The sequence below is a fragment of the Nicotiana tabacum genome, chromosome 6 (genome assembly GCF_000715075.1).
Source record: "Nicotiana tabacum cultivar K326 chromosome 6, ASM71507v2, whole genome shotgun sequence".
In the NCBI taxonomy this organism is placed as follows: Eukaryota; Viridiplantae; Streptophyta; class Magnoliopsida; order Solanales; family Solanaceae; genus Nicotiana; species Nicotiana tabacum.
The window spans coordinates 170,021,698-170,034,614 of record NC_134085.1 but is presented as its reverse complement, the minus strand read 5'-3'; the positions used below and the strand labels follow the sequence as shown (position 1 = coordinate 170,034,614).

At 38.5% G+C, this 12,917-nt stretch overlaps 2 protein-coding genes across 2 annotated transcripts; both read left to right on the top strand.

The window, feature by feature from the left end:
• The first annotated feature begins 327 nt into the window (after positions 1-327).
• Positions 328-5,469, top strand: LOC107806622 (C2 and GRAM domain-containing protein At5g50170). Its single transcript, XM_016630811.2, has 9 exons — positions 328-822; positions 1,156-2,376; positions 2,482-2,664; positions 2,742-3,025; positions 3,111-3,227; positions 3,755-4,017; positions 4,126-4,300; positions 4,736-5,008; positions 5,090-5,469. Exons 1-9 carry the CDS (start codon positions 471-473, stop codon positions 5,282-5,284), a joined length of 3,063 nt encoding a protein of 1,020 aa, XP_016486297.1. The 5' UTR covers positions 328-470; the 3' UTR covers positions 5,285-5,469.
• Positions 5,470-8,713: 3,244 nt separating this feature from the next.
• On the top strand, positions 8,714-12,698 carry LOC107806621 (plant intracellular Ras-group-related LRR protein 1-like). The gene is made up of 3 exons (XM_016630809.2): positions 8,714-9,741; positions 11,442-11,608; positions 11,716-12,698. Exons 1-3 carry the CDS (start codon positions 8,980-8,982, stop codon positions 12,362-12,364), a joined length of 1,578 nt encoding a protein of 525 aa, XP_016486295.1. The 5' UTR covers positions 8,714-8,979; the 3' UTR covers positions 12,365-12,698.
• The last annotated feature ends 219 nt before the right edge of the window (positions 12,699-12,917 follow it).

Sequence of the window (12,917 nt, the reverse complement as noted above, 5' to 3'; positions counted from 1 at the left end):
ATGATGCAATTTTGACACACATTATTATTAGTAAAATTATAGTAATTAACTATCATTATATTTTATTTTATTACTTAGCTATAATAATAACGAATATAATTTGATGTAAGCATCTATGCAACTAAATGTTTACCTAATACCCCCTCACGCAACTCAATTACATGCCAAAAAAGAAGATAAACTGAGATGGTATCCAATTCCATCAAAGTCCCGAACATCCTAGTAATAAATTATACAAACCGCCTCCTCTTTTTTCCCAAAAATAACAAAATCTCCCTCTCCCTCGTGTCACTTTTCAAAACAACCCACGTTTCTTCATGGCTTCACCATGAATTCTCTCTCTTCCCCGTACCACTTACGACCAACAAACCAAGCCAGAAAGAAGATGCACTTCCTTTTCTATTTGTGTCCTCCACGGCAAAGCAAAATCGGGTCGGCGTATTGCATTTTCTAAATAGTACTAAAGAAGAATGAGACTTTACGTGTATTTGTTGGAGGGCAAGGAATGGGCAGTGGAGGACTCTTATGTGAAGTTAAAACTAGGAAAGCTCAAGTCCAAGACAAGGGTATTGAAAAATACTAAGAACCCTATTTGGAATGAAGAGTTTGTGTTCAGGGTTAATGATTTAGAGGAGGAACTTGTTCTCTCTGTATATCAACATCGTGATGATTCTGGATTCCTTAATGTTCATTATGGGGATTTTGTTGGTAAGGTGAAAATACCCGTCTGGTCTGTTGCGGCTGAGGAAAATCAGAACTTGCCTCCCACTTGGTTTTCTCTTCAAAAACCCAAAAGTGCAAAATCAGTTAACAGAGATTGCGGTTAGAATTTCTCCTACTTTTCATCTCTCCTTGTGTACATTGTTTCAATTAGTTACCTAATACTACACCCTCTTGTAACAGTTTTCCAGAGAATGATAAAGAAGCAATACCATTTGTAATTTAATTAGACAAAAATTCGTTTTTTTAGCTAGTGATAGTCTTTTATCTCTAGTAGTTTAAAAGGGGTTCCGCATTTTTACTGGCATCTTCTTAGATATAAATCCCAACTCTTTTTGTGAATTGAATCTATCTATTGGTTTAATGCTTTTTATCTTTTAGTTTTTATTTTCCTTTGTTTGGATTATGAGCAGATGTATTGCCTTATCAATGCAGGGAAGATTCTTCTCACTCTTTCCTTTCATGGGAAGGGCAAAGATGTATCCACCAACCATGTCTGTTATGTAAATCCAACAAACGATACTTCAAGAGAAAATGAAGTGATAAGCAAATCTTCTCAAGATTTGCATGGCTTTGCAACTCATTCCAAGAAAATTTCGGAAGGGAAGCATTTAATGAAGAACATTGCTTGCCATTTCGAGAAGCTTTTCGGCAAGAATGAAGAAGCCAAGAAAAGCGACGAGGAAGAATCGAAGAAGGATGATTCTTCTGATATATCCACGACCGCATCTGACTATGAAGACTGTTTGGAGGAGTCTCCGGTTAGCCATAGCTTTGAAGAAGTGATTGAGCGAATGCGGACAACAAGTGAAGATAAAGAAATGCCAGGGGACCTGCATGGCGGAGTCCTGCTGGACCAGACATATGTTGCGTCGTCAAAAGATCTTAACATGCTTCTTTTTGCTCCTGATTCCCAGTTCAGGAAAGATCTTGCAGAGTTGCAGGGTACAACAGATATGCACGAGGGTCCGTGGTCATGGAAATCAGATGAACTGTGTTTAACAAGAGTTGTCACCTATATGAAAGCAGCAAGTAAATTAGTTAAGGCTGTTCAAGCCACAGAAGAGCAAACATATGTTAAAGCTGATGGAAAAGAATTTTCTGTTTTTGTCTCTGTAAGTACCCCTGACGTTCCATATGGGAGTACTTTCAAGATTGAGTTGCTTTACAAGATAATGCCTGGCCAACAGGAATCTTCTGGTGAAGAATCCGCGCGTCTGGTTGTATCCTGGGCCATTAACTTCAGCCAGAACACTATGATGAAATCAATGATTGAAGGAGGAGCTCGGCAGGGATTGAAGGAGAGCTTTGACCAGTTTGCAGAGGTATTAGCTCGCAAATTGAAAGTAACAACTTCAAAGGTTGTCTTAGAGAAAGATCGAGCTTTGGCATCTTTGCAGACTGAACATCAGTCAGATTGGGAACTGGCAAAGGAGTACTTTTGGAATTTTACAGTTGTATCCACTATTTTCATGGTTTTGTATGTCTTAGTGCACATTATATTAAGTGAACCTAGCAAATTACATGGACTGGAGTATCATGGTTTTGATTTGCCGGATAGTGTTGGAGAATTTATCACCAGCGGAATACTAGTTCTGCAATTGGAGCGGGTATATAACATGGTTTCACGTTTTGTAGAAGCTAGGCTGCGAAGAGGTCTTTAAATATGTCCTGTCTTTTCTTTATTTGTCTAACTTTTGTGGTTTGATGCACAAATGGTTTTGTGTCCATAGTTAAGTTAACAGATTCTGGTTTTGACAGGAAATGATCATGGAGTCAAAGCACAAGGTGATGGATGGGTACTTACTGTAGCTTTGATTGAGGGAGTGAACTTAGCTTCCTTGGATCCAACAGGTTTCCCAGATCCATATGTGGTCTTTACATGCAATGGCAAAACAAGAACTAGCTCTGTCCAGCTTCAAACTCTTGACCCTCAGTGGAGTGGTGTGCATTTTCTTCTCATTTTCTCTCTCTTTTGTTAGTTGTTTTTAGGGTCATATGCTTACCTGATACTTTTGCAGAGATGCTAGAGTTTGATGCTGCAGAAGAACCACCTTCGGTGTTAGACGTGGAAGTTTTCGACTTCGATGGTCCATTTGATCAAGCTTCATCACTTGGGCATGCAGAAATTAATTTCCTAAAACACACTTCTGCAGAATTGGCAGACATTTGGGTTCCTCTCGAAGGAAAAACTGCTCTGTCTTCACAATCAAAGTTGCACTTGAGGATTTATTTGGACAATAACAATGGAGTTGAAACTATCCGAGACTACCTAACAAAGATGGAAAAAGAAGTTGGAAAGAAGGTAGGTTATATCTTCTTCTTTTCTTTTCCTTCAAATTGTTTCGCATTAGCAAAAGTGTAAAACATCCAACTGATATGCTTGGCAGTTAAACGTTCATTCGCCGCACAAGAACTCAACATTTCAGAAAATTTTTGGGCTGCCTCCAGAAGAATTTTTAATCAATGACTACTCGTGCTCCCTCAAAAGAAAGATGCCATTACAGGTTTCATTGGAGTATATGCGATGTTATTATGTTTCAACTTCTAAGTGATCTGTGGTGTTTGAATGTTGTTTCAATGCGTTATGACTATGCCAAATCTGATGAACTGATATCAACACTTAAGCGCGCGGGGCAAGCAAGAAAAATAAAGAAAGAAATTAAGATCTTGCTGTTAAATAGCATTCACATCTGGAAGCTTCTGACTATATGATATCTATTCCATTTAAAAAATATGGGGATGCTTTCCTAAGTAGCATTCACTTATTTTCAACAGAGATATATACTGTATACCATAAACTGACACGGCACCCATATAGATAGACCAGATGGCTTTTTTCCCCCTACCAGCTTGGACATGGGTTGCATTATATTTTGTTGAACTCCGCATCTTTTTGATCTTGAAACTTCACCATTCCTCCTTTGTTGCATTTTAATTGGTTGCTTTTAACACACGGTTTGTGAACATTTGATCTTCAACTCCTAGGAGTTGAAATCTAGTGTATCACTTAATTTTTGTATTGCTACTGCAGGGGCGGATCTTTCTATCTGCCAGAATTGTTGGATTTTATGCAAATTTGTTTGGTCACAAAACAAAGTTTTTCTTCCTATGGGAGGATATTGAGGATGTTAATGTGGTTTCCCCATCATGGTCAACCATGTGGAGCCCTGCACTTATAATAATTTTGCGCAAAGGTCGAGGGGTTGATGTTAGGCACGGTGCTAGGTATCAAGATGAAGGCGGCCGACTGCATTTCTGTTTTCATTCATTTGTGTCATTCAATGTTGCAAGCAGGTATTATGGGGAAAATTTTTGGTGTCAGTAACAAAAAATTAGGACATACATTTAATTGCACATTATGTTTCGACATGGGGAGATTAGAACATAGTTTTGTTGTAGCAGGACAATCATGGCATTGTGGAGAACAAGGACACTGCCTCCAGATCAGAAAGCAGAACTTGTAGAAGTGCAGCAGGAAAATGATGAAAAGCTTGTTTTGTCTGAAGACACTGCGTCATACTTAGTCGTTGAGGATGTACAAATGTCTAAAGTCTATTCTGCAGAACTACTTGTCAGTGTAAGTTTTTATTTGTCTTAAGTTTTCCATCTTACATTTGACTGTCTGAATTTTGTGGTGTTTTGTTGACCCTGAGCTTTGTCTGTTTTATCTGTAAAACATGATTGGAGGGAATGCTGAGGAAGTATTTTCGTAGAATATCTCAAGATTTATTTTTACATATTTTGAAGCTGTAAGTGTAAGTTTTAACATAAATTACTGCCCCAAACCAGAACTGAATTGACTTCTGCGTTCTACTAGGACTAGAATGAGCAATTTAGTCGTTAAGTGGTAAACAAGTATTTTAATTATATTTGTTCAGGTCTATAACACTGGCAGGTCTGGAGAAGCTATCCGATAATCCTACTCCTTTTCCTCTGCCTGGGGAATTGACCAGTCTAGATTAGATCTCTTGACTAACTAGGGGCTTTGGATATTTTGCCGGAAATTCTGCAGGTTAAATCACTGATGCAGATGTTTGATGGAGGAGATTTGGAGCATAGAGTAATGAGCAAATCTGGCTGTCTCAATTATGTCACAACTTCATGGGAAACTGTAGCTCTCAATGTTTCAGAGAGACTTGTATCTTACAAATTCAACCGCTTCATCTCAGTCTTTGGTGGTGAAGTCACAAGCACACAACAGAAGTCTCCTATTGCAAATGACAGTGGATGGACCATCAATGAGATCATGGCCCTGCATGATGTCCCGTTTGGTGATCATTTCCGAGTACGTTTCAATTGTTCATTACCGTTGTCCGTTCTGTAAAACCAGGCAGAGTTGATTAGGTTTATTTCTTAATCTTTGCAGGTGCAGTTTAGATACGAGATCAAAGACTCTACTTCTGTACATAATTCATGCAAGTGTGATGTTAGTGTTGGTGTAATGTGGCTGAAAAACACCAAATTTGAGCAGAGAATTACTAGGAATGTTGTTGGGAAATTTACCACTCGACTCAAGGATATACTAGAGTTGGTTGAAAGGGAGATATTATTGTCAAGTTGATAGGAAGCTGGCAAATGTTGCCACTTACTCACTTAGATACAGCATTTTCCACTTACTTAGATACAGATGTTCAACATTAGAGTTGTCACAACCAATCAAGACCACAGTAACATTTGATAAACTTTGCACACTTTATATATCAGCTTCTCACAGTAATGATTCAATATTCCATGTTCTATTATTAACTTATGGTTCAAGGGGAAAACTCGGCTATTTTTGGTCCCGTGTTCTCTCTGTTCTTTTGGTTAAGGTGCAGTAAAACCTCAATAGAATAATTACTCCATATGACTTGTCTGTTTTAGCCTTGAAGCTTCTTGTGCCCCATATGTAACAACGGACCAGAAAATATATTCCAAGTCTTTATTCGATGGCACAGTGTAAGAACACAAGGAAGATACTCATATAAACAGACTTCCACATTTTATAACTGGATCAGAAGCAATTGCAAGTAAGAAATTCTTCTGTGAACACAATAAATGTTCCAACTGAGCATAATCTCTTTTCCCTTGTGTCTTGCACATGACTAAATATAAACAATAACTTCCTTAATCAAAGAGATCATATGTTACCAACTTATCTACAGTAGAGAGTGAATACGTTGCTGTCACTGCGTCTACTGTAGGCCATAATAGGCTCATTAACAAAAGTATGCAATGGCCTTCCACAAACGTAAATTACTACGAACTCAATAAATGCTTATAAAATTAACGCAGGGTCAAAGGAGCGGGATGAACCTTTACAAAAAACAATGGAGATTTGGCTTCTTAAGATGACTAAAAGACATTATTAGCAGTAAACGGGCTTCTCAAGATGCCTGAAGGACACTATTAGCACCAAAGCAGAACTCCTGTCATTTGTTACAGGGGCTTGGACTAGCGAAAGTTTATACTCTGGAAATAAACATTGACTTAAAAGATAGCAAGCTTTCTCTACTGGTCTGGTTCCTAGATATCTTTCAACTGCTTGAGCATGTTTTGAGATTGTCAATTAAAACATCAAGACTGCTCGAAAGCTTGATAGAGTAGTATAGTATCTACTAGGAGTATTTCATTTCAGACTTGTCCTTTACTTTATGTCAATACCTTTGGGAAAAGGTTGGATAATAAAAATGAGGTGATTCTAATAATTTTTATTGGTTGGCACCGACGCTAAACTAGTAAAAATAGTATGGGCTAGCCAATTTTCGGACCGTTCATTCAAAAATAGTCGGCGTTTGCAAAGTCATTGAAAAATAACCATTATTTTGCTGCAACACGAAAAATTCCAGCATAATATAGTGGATATCGGTGCACCTGTGTATGAACTTCCATCATATTATGCTGGAACTCCAACACACAGAAAGTTCCAGTATAATATATTGCCGATTGGAGCACCGGTGCTCCAATCTCCAATATATTATGCTGGACTAGTATATTATACTAGAACTCTAGTATAATATACTAGAACTCCAGTATACTTATGCTGGAGTTCTAGTATACTTATGCTGGAACTCCAGTATAATGTATTGGAGCACCGGTGCTCCAATTTCCAGTATATTATGCTGGATCGGTATATACTGGAACTCCAATATACTTATGCTGGAACTCCAGTATAATATACGGGAATTCCAGTATATTATATTGGAGTGTTTTTTCGGATTTTGAATAATGTTTTCGTTCAGATTTATCTTTACATGAAAAGTGGCTAAATTTCGATTACTTTTGAAATTGTGTCTATTTTTTAATGACTACTTGTAAATCTGGTATTTTTGAATTTCTCCCGCTAAACTAAGGTTGTTTACCGGACGGACTGGACCGGGTTGGACATGGGAAAAACAGCCCGTCCGGTTAGTGGGGCAGGCTGGTTAGTGGGCTGGGGATCCTAGCTGGTAGTGGGCTGAGATATTTCGGGTTTTGGTGGGCCCGTCCGGGTTCGGGCTTATCAGGTCCGGATCGAGCCGGGTTTTTTTTTGGTGTATTATGTTTTCTTGTTCAATGTATTTTGTTACTTAAGTGTTTGCAAACATTTAAATAATAAAAAAAGTATTTTAAGGCATAAAATTAAACTTTAAAGTTTAAAATTTGAAATTTGAATTATAAAATTTGAAAACTGAAATTGTGGTTACATAAAATTATTTAATAAGACCAATATGTAAGGGTTAAACTTCAAAGGCTTTCATTTTATATTTTTTATTGCATAATAATACTTCAAATTAACTTGTCTAATACACTAACACATTAAGCTTAAATAAGTCTAACAAATTCAAAATAACACAAATTGTCTCAAATCAACTTAAAATTCGAATTGCTAGAGGACGCTAAAGACAACCCTTGATATGCCTCCTTAAACCAGTTGTGCCTCCCACTTTCGATGAACATTAAAGACTCGACCATAGTTCTTGCACTGAACTTTGCGAACTTCTTCATTTTCTTCTACCACCTCAAAGTGTTCCAATTGAGCGCACTCTAGAAGTACGGGGCATGATTTAACTTGAACCTAACAAAAATGGTAACCACACTTCACTTGATAATTGTAATTTTGTAGTGGCTACCGTCAATAATTGATAAAATTTGAAATATTAATTAATTGAGAACTTGAGAGCAATAAACAATTCAATAATCAAGAGAGAATTGAAAGAGAACAAGAGTAAAAGAAGAGAGCAAGTAAAAATGAAGAAGAGGGGGACTATTTATAGTTTTAAAAAGGCTAAAAAGGTAATTTATCAATTATTAGGGATGGATGAACTATTTTAGTAAGGGGATAGGCCGAAAAGGCTAAAAGTGCAAAACATGATCATCGCCAACGGTCATTTTTTATTTTGGCCATTGGTAACATTCAGAATTAAAAAAAATTAACTTAAACCGGGCTAGATCGGGCTGAAACACGGTTAAAACCCTTCAACGGGTTAGTAGGCTAGCCGGGTTCCGGTGCACCAGTAGCCAAAAAGGCCTAACCCCGTCTGGCACAATCCCCCTACCCTAGCCAACCTGTCCCATCCCTTATCGAACCGGGTTGATCCAGACTGAACCGGATTATACCGGGTTGTTAGTGGACCGGTCCGGCTCGATTAACACCTTTATTTACGCTAAACACTTCAACAATTTTATGAAATACCACAGATTATGTCACATTCAAATTTTAGAAAATTCTACTAGTGAAGAGTAAAATTATACTCCCTCCGTTTCAAATTATGTGAACTTATTTTCTTTTTAGTCCGTGCCAAAAAAATGACCTCTTTCCCTATTTGGAAATAATTTACCTTTATACAATGATTTATAGCCATACAAAATATATGTGCTTCATTTTATACCATAAGTTCAAAAATCTTCTTTCTTTTTTTAAAATTCGTGCCCAATCAAATGAGTTCACGTAAATTGTAAATTGAAACGGACGGAGTAAGAACGAAAAAAGAAGAGTAATATGAAAGCACAAAGGGGAACGTGAGTCCAGATTGGATCTACAGTTCTACACCCCCAACTAAATAAGTAAAAAGATCTCCTTTCTTTTTCTTCCTAAATAAAACATCGAGATGCGATCTCTTTTTATATTTTATCTTTATCTTTTAGATGCGATCGAACCGTAGAAAACGGTTATCAGGATTAGTTCGTCAGCCGGCCTGGCCTCAATTTTCTCTTTCAACTCAAAAACCTCAAAGCTCCCTTCCCAATTTCACTACATAAATCTCTGATCTCAATTCCCGAGTAGTAGCAGTAGCCATGGATCCAAACCCTACCAAATTTCCGATTCTCTCCTACGTCATGTCCAAGCTTCCCAGTATTGGCCCTAAACGCACTGCCGCCGATGAATTCGATATCGAACAGCCCCAACCCCTCCCTCAACCTCCCAAAGAACCGCACTTCGACATCACCGAGCGTATGCCTCATCTCACTGACCCTAAGGTCATCGCCGCAATGAATTCAGCCGTTGCTGACGTGTCACAGACCCGATCAATGCTCAAAACCCTAGGCGAGCGGCCTGATCACGAGCTTGTTGATACTGCGAAGATGAAGCTAGCCGAGATCGAAGCAAACTTGTCCAAGCGTCTCACGGAGGTTGTCCTTTCGCCACGTCCGCCGGAGATGGAGAGCGAGCATTGGAGATCGGACTTGGCGGTTAAAGAGGACGAGTGTCGAAAGGCTGCGGAAAAGGAGAAAGAGGAGTACAAGGCGTTGATAGCCTTGGATGAGTTGCACGAGGCGTATGAGAAGATGTTGAAGGACGCGGAGCGAAGGTTGGAGAAGATCTATGAGACTGCCGTTGCTGGTGGTGATGTTGAAGCAATTGAACAGGCGTTTGGTGAGAAGAGTTCTGAGTTCGAAGAGGAAGTGAATGAGGAAGTTATTGCTATTTTGCAGGAGTCGTCAGGGAAGAGTGTAGAAAGGGTTGATTTATCCGGCAGGCAGCTGAGGATGCTGCCTGAAGCTTTTGGGAAGATTCGCTCCTTAATCGTGCTTAATTTGTCCAATAACCAACTCGCGGTATACCCTAGTTCCAAAATCCCTACGTTACATTTCATACTGCTTGTTCTCGACTTCATTTCTTGGGTTTTAACTTGTGGTCTGTATTAAAATGTCAACTACATAATGCCTTGTTGCATTTCGTGGTAAGCTATAATATATACTGTATATCAAACTCCTAGCCACACTTTTAACCGGATGTGTCTATAGCTAGATGGCTGAAATATGGTAAGGTGAGAGCAGCAGCAATCATGCTCGACTTTTCTGTGTCTTTTTGTTTTTTTTAATGCTATACTGTATTGTTATGTATCTGAAAGTGGGCCAAAGAGCTAGATAAAATGAAATTCTGGATTTGAGTACCATGAACGTCATTTCAATTTCTAGGGCAGGTGGGTTTAGAGGGTCTCTATATCAATTTCTGCACCTTTTCCGCACTTTATTAGTAACTCTGTTACCTGGTTTACTGCTTTTTACTTTTGTAAGCTGATCATCCTGTGGCTTTTGAGACACTTTTTCTTTTGAATAATAAGAGTCCATCTTAAAGAGAATGACACTATTACTACTTGGGAGTCAAACAATTTCTGCTTTGAGTAGGATAATTTTACAAATTTTCAATACTTTTGTATATAAAAAAATCATAAGTATATTAGTTTCGTATAGCTTCTAAGTATGCGAGGTTTATTTTAAAAAATTTTAAAACTTAATCACACAGAAATCAAGTGGGCTGACCTGGCACTTTGAACCCGGCCATTCTTCTTATTTAGGAAGGAGGAAGTAGTAATTTTGTATCTTCACTACGAAGAGATCAAATAATAGAACCAGTGGGCATGATTAAAGGGGATAGGTTTCTTTGAACTGGTGAAGGTGCAAGAAGCTTGAGAACCTCACATCTGATTATGGTAAACTTGAATTGAGCACCCAGTTACTCTTCTTGTCCCTTCTCGGAGAACATTACTCATCACACCATTATCATTCCTGGGTCCACTGCGCTTCTTGAAGAATAACTAAAGGATAATATTATTCTGCACTCTCGTCTCCCTAATAGTTGTCTTTTAGTATCCAAGTCTCCCAAAAAAGGTAATGTTGTACTCCCTCCACTCCATTGAATCGGCAGAAAATTCCATTTTTTGTTACCTTAATTAAGAAGTTCATAGCAAGTTTAGAGCTCTATAATTATTGCTTGTCAATTCATCATAGTATAGGTGCTCAATCAATCAATTACTCCATCTGTTACTAGTAGGAGTCATATGGATCCTCATAGGTGATACTTTCTCTTGTATACTTGAAGCAATACTGTTGACTACCTTAAAAGCCAAATGTGGAACGATGTCCATTGTGATGTGTCACAACAAATCTATTCTATTTAGAGAACCAGTGGGTACTTGATCTTTGAAGCTAGTTCCGTTGCTATATATGGTACCATACAGTTCCCTGTTCAGTGGATACAGATGCCATGTTGTTAGACTTTGCTTCTGCTTAACAATATGGATAACGTGCCGTTGCTTTTCTGAAACTGCCAATTAAGTGCATCATTTCCCTCCTGGTATCTTCTTCATGCTTCTTGCATCTGCCAATTGCATAATATTTATGCCACTGTAACATATATTAATAAAATGCATATGCATTGTTGTTTGTGATGATTGAATTAGAACAAAAGCACGTTGTTGTTTGGAATGTCAAATTTTTGCAATTGTTTGCTTCTAAAATTCTGGGGAAAACAGGTTATTCCTGATTCAATTGCGAGCTTGGAAAACCTTGAGGAGCTTCATCTCTCTTCTAATCTCTTGGAATCGCTGCCAGACTCCATTGGTCTGTTGTTTAGTTTGAAGATCTTAGATGTCTCCGGAAATAAGCTTATCACTTTGCCGGATGGCATTTGTCATTGCAGGTAATAGTGGTTCAGAAATGATCTTATTTATTCCTTCATCCATCCTGAAGACACTAATTTAGACTTGTCAGTTCTCTCAGACTACTCTTTATTTTGGCTGGTGGCAGGTCATTAGTGGAGTTGGATGCAAGCGTAAACAAGCTTTCTTATTTGCCAACAAATATTGGGTTTGAACTGGTAAATCTAAAAAAGCTTTCACTTTCTCTTAACAAGCTCCGTTCCTTACCGACTTCCATTGGTGAGATGAAGTCCTTGCGCCTTTTAGATGTGCACTTCAATGAACTACATGGGCTTCCACGTTCTTTTGGGAACTTGACAAATCTTGAGATCCTCAACCTGAGTAATAATTTCAGTGACCTAACTGAGCTTCCTGACACAATTGGTGATTTGATAAATCTAAAGGAACTTGATCTGAGCAACAACCAGATCCATGAACTGCCTGATACATTTGGTCGGCTTGACAACCTGACTGTGCTTAAGTTGGACGAGAACCCTCTTGTGATACCTCCAAAGGAAGTTATAGTTGAAGGGGTCGAAGCCATAAAGGCTTATATGATTAAACGACGGCTAGACATATTGATGGCAGAAGAGCCACAAATTATGCTTGAAGAGATGGGACAGACACCGACTGGCTTATTAACTCGAAGTACCTCCTGGTTGAGTGGTGCTGTTTCAAATGTTGTTGGGACTGTTGCAGGGTATTTGGGTGGTGGAGGGAAGTCAGATGCAGACCATTATCTCAACCAGCAGTTATGACTTATGGTGCGAATGAGGTCTTCCTTTAAGCTTTTTCACTTGTCTCTGTTGTTTACCTTTTAAACTTTTCATGCTTTTCCAACGAAGTCTGAAGGAATATGGCTTATATCGGGCCACCTGCACCTTTCTGCTTCCTCAGCATGTCTTTTCCAGTTTGATGTGTGAAGAGAAGTGAAGGATGCTGGTGTTTTGCCGTCTGCTTCCCGAAGATGATTAGAAATTGTGACTTGTCATAGAGAATGTTGATATACAATAATACAAACAAGTTTGTTTTGCTCTCTAGACTCTCAAAATGCCTCTGTTTAACATCATGAACTATGGGGGCATTTGCATCTATACCCGCTTTTTGTGTCACATTTTAACTTGTGTCCGCTTTGCAAAAAAAATTGCAAACGTACCCGTTTTTTCGCATAACTTCAGCATACAGGGCTGAAGTAGTAAAGACAATCACGCAAAACTTTAGCATTCTAATAGTGAGCCTGAAGTTCAGCTCTAGAGCTGAAGTTTTTGTGTTCTAACTGGGAAACTTCAGCTAGAGCTGAAGTTTTTTTTA

What these genes read in the sequence shown, in the direction of transcription:
- LOC107806621 (XM_016630809.2), top strand. Translation starts at nt 8,980, where the DNA reads ATGGATCCAAACCCTACCAAATTTCCGATTCTCTCCTACGTCATGTCC. An exon ending in TGTCCAATAACCAACTCGCG is followed by an intron (nt 9,742 to 11,441) that starts GTATACCCTAGT and finishes TGGGGAAAACAG; the next exon opens with GTTATTCCTGATTCAATTGC. An exon ending in GATGGCATTTGTCATTGCAG is followed by an intron (nt 11,609 to 11,715) that starts GTAATAGTGGTT and finishes GGCTGGTGGCAG; the next exon opens with GTCATTAGTGGAGTTGGATG.
- LOC107806622 (XM_016630811.2), top strand. Translation starts at nt 471, where the DNA reads ATGAGACTTTACGTGTATTTGTTGGAGGGCAAGGAATGGGCAGTGGAG. An exon ending in AGAAGCTAGGCTGCGAAGAG is followed by an intron (nt 2,377 to 2,481) that starts GTCTTTAAATAT and finishes TGGTTTTGACAG; the next exon opens with GAAATGATCATGGAGTCAAA. An exon ending in AAAGAAAGATGCCATTACAG is followed by an intron (nt 3,228 to 3,754) that starts GTTTCATTGGAG and finishes TTGCTACTGCAG; the next exon opens with GGGCGGATCTTTCTATCTGC.